The 11,148-nt window shown below is 58.1% G+C and overlaps 1 protein-coding gene across 2 annotated transcripts; it reads left to right on the forward strand.

Moving 5' to 3' along the window:
* The first annotated feature begins 108 nt into the window (after positions 1-108).
* Positions 109-10,354, forward strand: PPP1R18 (protein phosphatase 1 regulatory subunit 18). Of its 2 annotated transcripts, none has more exons than XM_069563411.1 (4): positions 109-201; positions 1,941-3,596; positions 7,896-8,106; positions 9,479-10,354. In XM_069563411.1, exons 2-4 carry the CDS (start codon positions 1,968-1,970, stop codon positions 9,496-9,498), a joined length of 1,860 nt encoding a protein of 619 aa, XP_069419512.1. In that variant the 5' UTR covers positions 109-201; positions 1,941-1,967; the 3' UTR covers positions 9,499-10,354. The 2 variants fall into 2 exon arrangements, with proteins under 2 accessions (XP_069419512.1, XP_069419511.1); XM_069563410.1 differs by lacking the exon at positions 109-201 and adding an exon at positions 515-856.
* The last annotated feature ends 794 nt before the right edge of the window (positions 10,355-11,148 follow it).

Genomic DNA, 11,148 nt, shown 5'->3' on the forward strand with positions numbered 1-11,148 from the left:
TCTGGGAAAGGCGAGTTACATTGGAGTCTGGGCATCGGCCGCGCCTTCTGGTGACCGCTGGGCGGCGGCCACTCCCCGCGCACCCAGCTCTCCACCCCCTTCCCGGAGCACCCGGTCCCCCTTCCTCCAAATCTCCCAATTTCCTTGCTGCAGACCCGGGTGGGGGACGGGCTGAAATGGAAGAGTGGGGAGACGGTTCGGGTAAGGGAGCGAGCTTCCGAAACCGTTGTCTTCCCAGCCCTGCTCCTGTGGCCGCCCCCTCCCCACGGGCCCCGCAAGCGCCCCCACGGTAACAAAGGCTGGCCTGGGAAGGCAAAAGCGTGGGGAGGAGCGGCAGGAGATGGGAAGGGCGGGCCCGGCTCCGAGCAGCTGCCGCTTCCTCCCGAAGTCCCTCGAGGGGTCTGAGTCACGGGCCGCCGCCCCGGCTTGGCTAGCTGGGGGTGGGGGTCTGGACACCTGGGCTGTCCAGGGTTACCGGGCGGCAGCCGCGTGAGAGGCCCTGGGGAAGGACCGCGGAGTGCCGGGGATCGCGGCGGGAAAAGAGGAGTCCCGGGGCCGAGGATCCACGCGGGGGACCCGGGGAGCGAGGCTCCGCCCCCGTGCCCGGCTCCGCCCAGCGCCCCCTTCCCTCTCCCCATTGTCCTCAGACAAAGCGGCGGCCGCCCCCCGCTCGGCCCCCGGGTCTGTCTCCGTCCCTCCCCTTCTCCTCCCTTACCCCCTCCCGCGCCCCCCGCGCCCCCCCCCCCCACCTCCTGCCCCGGATCTCCCTCTATCCCTCTCTCCTCCTCTTCCTCTCTCCTCCTCTCTCCGGACGTCAGGCTCCTTCGCACCCCCTCCCCCGGGAGCCCCGCGGCATGTGAGTTGACCCAGGGGCTTCAGACTTGGGGAGGGGGTGTCCCCTCCCTTCCGTCCCGGGCGCGGACCTCGGGCTGCCTCTCCTCTCTTTGTGCCGAGATTGCCCGTCAGTGCGGTCATAGCCGGGTGGGGACGGCTGGCGAGGTCGGGGTTCCATGAGCGCCGAGACCCCGGCGCGAGACTGGCCGGCTCCGGAGAGAAGCGGTGTGGAGCCGGTGCTCCGTACGCCTGAGGCGCTCGCTCGCCCGGGACCCCGGGGCATCGCCGGTGGAGGAGGCCGGCGGCGGGGCCCGGACCGGGTTAGGGTTGGTGGGGGGTGGACGCCAGGGTTCTGGGAACGAGCTGGCAGCTCCGATCGCCGGGTTCCGAAAGTCCCCGGGGGAGGGTATTTCCCCTGGCCCGCCCCGGGGCGGAGTGCAGGGCGGAGGGGTGGGGGCTGGGGGGTCTGAGAGGCGTGGCTCAAGCGGAGCTGGAAGGGGAGCCCGGACCTCCGGGGCCCGCGCCGAGACTCGCCCGGCTACAGCCGCCGAGCTCCCTCGCCCCTCTGCCCCCGATTCCCCCTTCTCCCCTGGACCTGTCCACTCTCCGCCCTCCCACCTTCCCGACACCCCTTCAGGTCCCACTGCCCCCTCTCCGCCGGGGATCCCGCTGACCTCGCTTCCCACTCCCGCCGCTCCTGAGGTAGCGGTCAGGCAACCTCGCTCGGATCCTGCCCCGCTCACCCCCAGCCTCTCTTCTCTCTTCTCCCTCGTGCCAGCTTCTTTCGTTTTTCCCTCTTCTCACAACCTGGGGACTGTCTCTGATGCCCAGTAACCTGTACCCACAAATCTGACTCCTGTCTCTTTGCCCTGAATCTCCACTGTTCCTCTCGACCCACCTCCCCCAACCCCATCACCTGGCTCTTAGTTTCCTCTTCACTTTCTCAGGTTTTCCCCTTTCTCTGCCCCCCTCCGCCGCCCCCTTTCCTACTGTCCTCACCCTCAGCTCCTCTGTGACCCACCTCTCCCCCTGCTTCCTCTCCCCCACCCCCATTCTCACCTCCTGGGCCCCTCTGGAGCCTCTCCTTCCTGTTCTCTGCCCCCCAGCGTTCCCCCACCCTCCCCAAGGCGACCATGGCCACCATCCCAGACTGGAAGCTACAGCTGCTAGCCCGGCGCCGGCAGGAAGAGGCAGCCGTTCGCGGCCGTGAGACGGCAGAGCGGGAGCGGCTGTCGCAGATGCCAGCCTGGAAGCGGGGCCTTCTGGAGCGCCGCCGGGCCAAGCTTGGTCTGTCTCCTGGGGAGCCTAGCCCTGCGCCTGGGACTACGGAGGCTGGACCTCCAAACCCAGACGAGTCTGCTGTCCTCCTGGAGGCCATTGGGCCTGTGCACCAGAACCGATTTATCCGGCAAGAGCGCCAGCAGCAGCAGCAGCAGCAGCAGCAGCAGCAACAGCAGCGGAGTGAAGAGCTACTCACGGACAAACGGCCTGGACCTTTGGAGACCCGGGGGCGGAGACCCAGCCCCGGGGAGACACGGGATCCCAGCCCCAAGGGAAGAGAGTCCAGGGAAGAGCGGCTCAGTCCTAGGGAGGCCAGAGAGAAGAGGCTGGGGATAGGGGGCGCTCGAGAGTCGAGCCCCAGGCCTTTGGAGTCTCGGGACTGGAGGCAGAGCCCAGGAGAGGCTGGAGACAGGAGCTCCAGACTGTCAGAGGTGCGGAAATGGAGGCTGAGCCCTGGAGAAACTCCTGAGCGGAGTTTGAGACTGGCAGAGCCCCGAGAACAAAGCCCCAGGAGAACAGAGGTGGTGGACAGTAAACGGAGCCCCGAAGAGTCTGACAACCAGAAGCTGGGCCTGACAGACTCCCATAAATGGAGGCCTGACCCCAAAGAGTCTCCGGGACAGAGTTTGGGACAACTGGAGGCATCAGAGTGGAGGCCGAGTTCAGGAGAAGAAAGAAAAGACTGCTCAGAGGAATGGGGGAGAAAAGACGAGAGGCCGATTCCAAGAATGGACCCAGAAGGGACCACAGCGTCGTCAGAGACCCCAACAAGGGAGGCTCCAGACAGTCGCTCTGCAGGACCAGAGGGAGCAGAAGAAAGGCCCAGCCCCGTAGAGGATGGCGAGAGGGGCCTGCGGCCCCCGGAAGGATGGAAATGGACCCTGAACTCTGGGAAGGCCCGAGACTGGACACCCAGGGACACAGAGCCTCAGCCCCAGAAACCAGACACTCCAGAGTCTGTCGAGAAGCACGTGGGTCCTTTGGGTGCAGAGGCTGAGAAGGAGGAGGCGGGCGCTCAGAGCAGGCCTCTGGGCGCCCTGCAGGACCGCTGCTCTGCGCCCTCCCCCCTCTCCCCAGAGGACGCCGGGACTGGAGCCTCTAGAGCCTCTAGACGGCAGGAAGAGGAAGCAGGGGAACTCCGGCCCCCACCCGCAGCCCCTCTGTCTCCCCCACCCCCAGCCCCACCTGCCCCCCAGTCCCTTGGGGATCCCCTCATGAGCCGGCTCTTCTACGGGGTGAAGGCAGGGCCAGGGGTGGGGGCCCCCCGCCGCAGCGGACACACCTTCACAGTCAACCCCCGGCGGTCCGCGCCCCCTGCAGCCCCCGCCACTCCAGCCGCCCCAGCCACAGCTGACACGGCGGTCCCTGGGGCTGGGAAGAAGCGGTACCCGACTGCCGAGGAGATCTTGGTTCTGGGGGGCTACCTCCGCCTCAGCCGCAGCTGCCTTGTCAAGGGGTCCCCTGAAAGGCGCCACAAACAGGTAGGGAGCAGCCAACCCAGACTTCTTGGCCAGCCCCCCATCACTGCTCTGTGGACTCCTGTCTCTCTCCCTTTTTTTATACCTCTGTATCCTTGTCTTCATCTATTCTTGTTCATTCCTGCTGCCACCCTTCCTCCCCTGAACACACACCCTTCCTTCTTGTGGCCCTTCTTTTCCATTCATTTCCCAGCCCAAGGAGCCTGCTCCGCAATCAGGCTCGCTGTCCTGGGTGTGTCTCTCTCAGGGTGTGCCCAGGCTCCTCACTCTTCTCTCCCTCAGGCTCTGAGTTCACCCCCCCATGCTTTCCATTCCCGAGTCTCTGACCCAGCCCAGCCCATCTGGGTGGGAGACCAGAATTGAGGCCACAGCCTGGAATCTATGGGGGCAGGGTCTGCAGGGCAAAAGTGGGCAAAAGAATGCTGGGGTAGGAAGCCTGGGGAGGCAGAGGGGTTCGGGTTTTAGGGAGAAATGGCAGGGAGAAGCGAGTGGAGGAACATCTCACAGACCCAAGGAAGGAGGGGCTGCAGAGCGGAGTGGGGACATCCTAGGATAGTGGGGGAGGGGAGTGGAACAGGGGCTAGCCAAGGAGCAGAGAGAAGGCTTTTGAACCCCGAGTCTGCCCCATGGGAGAGATGCACACAGAGGCCATTTGAAGTGGGTGACCTCGGGGTTGCACACCCCCAGCTGGGCCACGGCTTCAGACAGTGCTCCCTTCTCTCTTGGGACAAGAAAAGCCTTCTCCTCTTCCAAAATACTCCCCGCCCCACCACTCCCTCCCAGTCCTTCCTCCCTGGGCGTCCCCTCCCTCCCCAGAACTGGCTCAGCAGTTGGTTTTCCCCTTTCTTCCTGGCCTCTCCCTCCTCTTGGGGTAGAAAGAAAGAGAAGTGAATTTGGAGGCACTGTGCTGAGAGCAGAGAGCACAATGGGAGTCGAGGGCAGGGTTAGGGACTGGGGCCAGCAGAAGGTCAGAGATTAAACTGGAAAAAAGGCAGTGCAGGGAAGTTGGAAACAGCCAAGCTGACTTCTTACCCTGGCGCTGGCCCAACTCCTGCCCCCATACACCAGTTTCCAGTTTGAAAATCTCCAAGGAAAGAGAAGTTCTGTACCTAACATCTCCAGCCCTCATCCCGTGTGTGTCATCCTCAGATTGTTTTTGGTGTCCTCGGTGTCAGTGGGAAAGCACAAAGGTCGGGAGTCACTGGAGACCCCAGCTCATCTTCACATGAAGCTTAAGCTCCCATCCCAGAGCCGTGGACCCTGGGTCTGTCCTGAGCTGACTGCTAGGTGACCCCTTTGCCTCCGGGCTGGGCAAGGAACTAGGTCAGGAATAACCAGGGTGAGATGTTCAGAGAAGTCACTTCCTACGGTAGAGGCTGTCTTGTGCCTCTGGGGAGGAACAAAGAGGGGAAGACATGAAGTCTGGGCCCCAAAGGCTGGGGACTGAGTGCAGGGCAGGACCTGTGAGAGTGAGGGAGGTCCTAGGTCCTAGGTCAGGGAGCTAGGGAGCCGGAAGCAGATCGCCCAAACAGGAAGCCTGGGGTGGGGGCCGGAAGGCTGGTGGGGCTGAGTGGCGAACATGGGGCCATGGGCCTGGCCAGAACTGTGCTCAGGATGTGGTGAGAGAATAAGGAAGCAGCTGCTTCGGGTGGGGGTGGGGAAGAAGCAGTGCAGAGTTCTCTGGGCCCAGACACTTTCCCCTCAGCTCTCCCTGAGGCCTTCTCCTCTCTCCCTGCACCCTGCTCATCAGGGACGGGCATGTCCAGCCCTGCCTATCAGATCAGGGATAGGAGGACCCTGCCATCTAACACTGTCCCCCTTTCCCTAAATAACTCCTGTTTGCAGGCTAATTCCATCAAAGGTCTCCCTGCCACCGGGAAAGAAGCCCCAGCCCTGCCACGGAGCCCAGGGGTTGGGCCATGGCCCGTGCCCGTCCCCAGAGGCCCCTCTGGCTGGGAGGTCAGCCCCTCCTCTCCCCAGCCCCCTCGTGACCTTATATAGCTGATGAGAGAGGAGTGAGTGAGTCACCCGTCCGTACCCACCCCCCCCAACACACACACCCCATGAAGGCTGTGCATTCCTGAGAAGCCCAGTCAGAAGTTGGGGGGGTGGTGAGAGAAGCAGGGTTGGGGGAGAGACAAACATGGTCAGAGAGCAAATAAAATGGCTCCTTTTGCCAGAGCGGTAATAAACTATAGAGCTCGTTATCTCAAAAGGTGACATGAAAAGAAAACAGAAGTGGGTTCCCAGAAGTTTGGGTAAACCTGTCAGCAGGAGAAGTGGTTCCTTTGGAGAAGTTAGGATATAAGGGGTCTGGTTCCTGTCCCTCAACTGTACCAGCTGGCTGTTCCACAGACGCAGACTGGGGGTAGACCGTGTGCAGGCTGGCCTGCACCGCACCCCGCCCCGCCCGGCAAGAGTGTTCCCCCAGGGTTGGTCTGCTGGGATGCCATCTGACATCTGGATGAATGGAGCCTTCCTTACCCACTGAAGCAACTTCCATGCTTCTATTGACAGCATCAAAAATAAGTAACCAAATATGTAAATCCTCTGGTAGGTTAGGGCTTCCCTGGTGGTTCAAAAGGTAAAGAATCTGCCTGCAATGCAGGAGACCTGGGTTCAATCCCTGGGTCGGGAAGATCCCCTGGAGAAGGAAATGGCAACCGACTCTAGTATTCTTGCCTGGAAAATTCCATGGACAGAGGAGCCTGTGGGTTACAGTCCATGGGGTCCCAGAGAGTTGGATACGACTGAGCGACTTTCTTTTTGTAGGTTAGGTTAGAAGGTGGTTAAGTGATTATGGGAAATAATTAGGACAGGGACAAATGGAACTTTGAGGGCCAGATGGTGGGAGGAGCAAATACGACTTTATAATAGCATGATCCAAAGGGAGGGAGCCACAGCGATATTTGGGGGAAGAGTATTCTAAGCTGAGGGAACAGCCAGTGCAAAGCCCCTGAGGTAAGAATGCCTGGGGTGAGCCTGGAGGAATTCACAGCCCATGTGGCTGGAGTGGAGGAGGATGCACAGTGTTGAGTGGGGAGGGGCACGTTGGAGCCCCTCCTAGGCCTTGGCCAGGTTCTGGCTTTTGTTCCCAGAGAGGTGGGCCCATGCCAGGTTTGGACCTAGAGAGTGACACACGCACACACGTCTCTGAGTTCTCGCTTCCCATGGGGACCCAAGTGTTAGCAACCACCTGTCCAGCCACCATCCGGGTTACTCTCTTCTCATACGCCAGTTCATGCAGAGATTCGGGGATGCAGGGCCCCCAATCCCCAGGTTCCCCAAAGGATGCTGGAGAAGGCCCAAGGAGATCCTCTGGACCTTTCTGAGCAGTTCACATGGAATCCTCCTGTTTGTCTCCTTAATCGCTTTGGCTCCTAGAGTTAATCCCACCCTGCCCCTTCCCCGTGAGCTTCTTAGGAGGGCAGAGGGGAAGGGTAAAAAGGTGGTGAGAACAGCTGGGGCTCGCCGGCTCTTGCTCCAGTATGTTTCCGAGGATTTTCTGCCCCCTCCAGATTCCTTCTGGTCGCCTGTCTCTGTCACTGCACGTCCCTTCTGGTGCAATCTCCACCCCCGTCCTGTGTTTGCCTGGACTTTCCTCTCTGCCCTGTCACCTCCCCCGCAGCTACCGCTTTCAGGGACTTGGGCTTATCATCTCAATGGGTTTTGGGTCCTCTGGCTTTTCTGCTGGTCTCCACTCCCCTGTCAGAGCCAAGACCCTTTCCTGGGGGCTCACTTCAGCTGCAGGAGAGGAGTGTGTGAGGTGGGAAGGGCTGGTGTTCAGGGTCCTGGGTTCTCCCCTGAACAGTAAGGGACCAAGGCTCTGGAAACCAATGTGCCTGACTTGGCTTTTGCCTGTGACTCCCTCCCAGCCAGCTCCTTCCTACCCAGGAAACTCAGCTCTCACCTCCCCTGGAGAGCCCCCCCATTGCTCCCAGGGTGCCCAAAGACTCAGTTCTGATCACAGGACTTATATCCAGGTTTTTAATTTCTCTTTACCTTTCCACTTCCCACACTCCAAATGCAGAAGCCTTGATCCTGGGTTCCTCACTCCTGCTACCCAGGCCCCTGCCGAAGCTCAGGCCAAAGTCAATGTTTTTCAAACGATATGACTGAAGAGGGGAAATCTGGGATTGGCCAGCGAGTAGCGAGTACCGAAAGGAAAACTGGCTTCCAGAGTGGCTGGGGCGGGCAAAGTCAGCGAGTCGTGCCCAAACCCAGTCCCCACTCCCCGTGGTCCTGCACCTGTTACCCTGCCGTCTGACCTCGTCTCCTCCCTGCTTTCTCTCCCACCCTCAGCTCAAGATCTCCTTCAGCGAGACAGCCCTGGAGACCACGTATCAGTATCCCTCGGAGAGTTCGGTGCTAGAAGAGCTGGGCCCAGAGCCTGAGGCCCCCAGCGCCCCCAGTCCGCCAGCGGCCCAAGCCGACGACGAAGAGGAGGAGGAGGAGCTGCTGTTGCTGCAGCCAGAGCTTCAGGGCGGGCTGCGCACCAAGGCCCTGATAGTGGGTGAGCGCAGACTTCGCCGGCCCGTTGGCGCCGCCTGCTGGTCTGAGCGGGCACTGCAGTTCAGGAGGAAGGGGGATTTAATGTTGGCGCTTGGAAGGAGCTTGGCGGGGACTCTAGCCCAACAGCTCCTTTAGTTCAGTTCGGTTCAATCTCTCAGCCGTGTCCGACTCTTTGCGATCCCATGGACTGGCCTCCCTGTCCATCACCAACTCCCTGAGTTTACTCAAACTCATGTCCATTGAGTCAGTGATGCCATCCAGCCATCTCGTCTGTCGTCCCCTTCTCCCACCTTCAATCTTTCCCAGCATCAGGGTCTTTTCAGATGAGTCAGTTCTTCACATCAGGTGGCCAAAGTATTGGAGTTTCAGCTTCAACGTCAGTCCTTCCAATGAATATTCAGGACTGATTCCTTTAGGATGGACTGGTTGGATCTTCTTGCAGTCAAAAGGACTCTCAAGAGTTTTCTCCAACACCACAGTTCAAAAGCATCAATTCTTCGGTGCTCAGCTTTCTTTATAGTCCAACTTTCACATCCATACATGACTACTGGAAAAACCATAGCCTTGACTAGATGGACCGTTGTTGGCAAAGTAATGTCTCTGCTTTTTAATATGCTGTCTAGGTTGGTCATAGCTTTTCTTCCAGGGAGCAAGCATCTTTTAATTTCATGGCTGCAGTCACCATCTGCAGTGATTTTGGAGCTCCAAAAAATAAAGTCTGTCACTGTTTCCACTGTTTCCCCATCTATTTGCCATGAACTGATGGGACTAGATGCCATGATCTTAATTTTCTGAATGTTGAGCTTTAAGCCAATTTTTTCACTCTCCTCTTTCACAGTTCCTTTTAACAGATGGGAAAACTGAGGTCCTGAAAAGCAAAGGGCACATAAGATCTCCACATTTCTAAATCACGACTCTTTCTGAGCACTACAGTGTAGTTAACACAGGATTTGGATCAGACAGGCCTGAGTTTGAATTCCATCTTGTCTCTTACTTTGTGGTGTTACTGCTTGACCTCTGGCCTCAGTTTATTATTTTTGAAATGAGGTTAATAATAACCACCTCTTGGAATTGTTGAGAGGGTTAAGAACTTTTGGGGAAGCACTTAGGAACTACGGCTGGACATTGAATAACTTAACCTCTCCTGGGGTTATTGCAAGATTAAACAAGTTATGAGAATGGCTGGCAGAGAATCCAGGCTAAATGAAATGAGTGATCCTGCTGTTACTAGTAGTAGCAAGAGGCACTCAGGATGTGGGAGATGTTATAAGATTTTCTGCATGCCAACTGGCCTTCAGTGTGGGGAGTGGGTGGGGAGGCGGGAGATGGAGACCCTCTCTCATCCTCTATCCTTGCTGCCTCCTCTTGCACAGATGAGTCTTGCCGGAGGTGACCCTCTTCCAACACGGAGATATACCTCCCTCCTTCCTGGAACTGAAGATTCTGGAGCCCAGAAGGTTCAGAGCAGACAGACAGAGACCCTCAACATGAGCCTGGCAGGGAAGGGCAACCAGCATCTTTCACCTTACTTTCCTCTTCCTGTTTCTGGGGGCAGAGGCAACCGCTCAGTTTCCACCCTCCTCAGACACGCTGGTGCCTCCTAGGTGATCCTAGACCCCCATCCAGTCCTGGGGAGGAGCACAGAGCTCACAGGGCAGGGGTAGAGATGGAGCACCCTTGCCATCTCCACGGGCAGGGTACGCTCTCCTTGACTCCTTCCTGCCCCCTGGAGGCTCCCCCATCTCCCAGGGATACCCAGCCCCCACTGCATTTCCAGCACCTCTCCCTCCTGTTCCTTAGGTCCCTGCCCCTTTGTTTACAGCTCCTGCTGCTTCTCTTGACTACAGCCTGGTTTACAGCCCCCCACCCCCACCATCCCCAGCCCCACCTGCCAAAGTCCTGGGTTTACAAGCCACGCCTACTTGCGTGTCCATGTAGAATCCTCTTCCCTGTCCCCCGAAGTCCCTGTACTGGGGGGACCCGGGGTACGGCTTCCTCCATTTTTGCTCAGTATTCCCGTGTCTCACTTTCCCCGAAGAGGGAAGGCTGGGAATCTTGACTCTGTATCCCCCTCTAGTTATTTAATTCTGTTCCTCCTGGTGGTTCACAATTGAATTGAATTGCGAGGAGGGTGTGAGGTGAGTCATGAGGGACCTCAACTCTCTTCCCCCCGTGTCTCCTTCCTTCTCAGTTGCCTGGGTTTTTGTTTTTCGTTTTTATTTTCTGTAATAAAATGGAGCTCTCTCCGACTCTCCTGCTGCTTCTCTTTCTTTTGAAAAAGGGAATGGGGGTGGGGGAGGATGGAGTGGGTTCTGGGTTCCTCATTCCAGGCCTCTCTCACCTTCTTACTAGCCATAAAGAGGAAGCAGCCGTGGCTGTGGGAGGGGAAAATATGACAGGGAACCAGAAGCTCAGCACTGACCGTGGAGAGTGGGTTCTGGGAGAACCTGGCACTGGTCTCTCCAAGGACCAACAGGAGAGGGACTGGGGAGTTTTTGTTGTTGCTTTGGTTTGGTTTTGTTCTTGCTGTACCTCTCAGCTTGCGGCATCTCAGTTCCCCAACCAGGGACTCATCCTGGGCCTCCATGATGAAATCATCAAATCTTAACCACTAGACCACCAGGGAACTCCCTGTTTTGTTTTCTCTCTTTTTTAAAAAAATTAAATTAAAAATTGTTTGGACTTCCCTGGTGGTCTGGTGGTTAAGAATCCGCCTGCCAATGCAGGGGGCACAGGTTTGATCCCTGCTCCAGAAGATGCCTGCTGCAGGGCAACTAGGCTGGTATACCACAAATACTGAGCCCGGGTACCTAGAGTCCATGCTCTGAAACGAGAAAAGCCACCACAGTGAGAAGCCCTCCTGCCCACCTCAGCAAAGAGTAGCCCCCACTTGCTGCAACTAGAGAAAGTTCGTGCACATTGAAGACCCAGTGCAGCCAAAAATAAATAAACTATTTAAAATGATTTGAAAATAATTTTTTAAATTATTATTTTTTTAAGTCTAGGGCTGGTTTGAGAAAGGACAGTTGGATCATCCACCACA

This window comes from Ovis canadensis, chromosome 20 (genome assembly GCF_042477335.2).
Source record: "Ovis canadensis isolate MfBH-ARS-UI-01 breed Bighorn chromosome 20, ARS-UI_OviCan_v2, whole genome shotgun sequence".
NCBI lineage: Eukaryota > Metazoa > Chordata > Mammalia > Artiodactyla > Bovidae > Ovis > Ovis canadensis.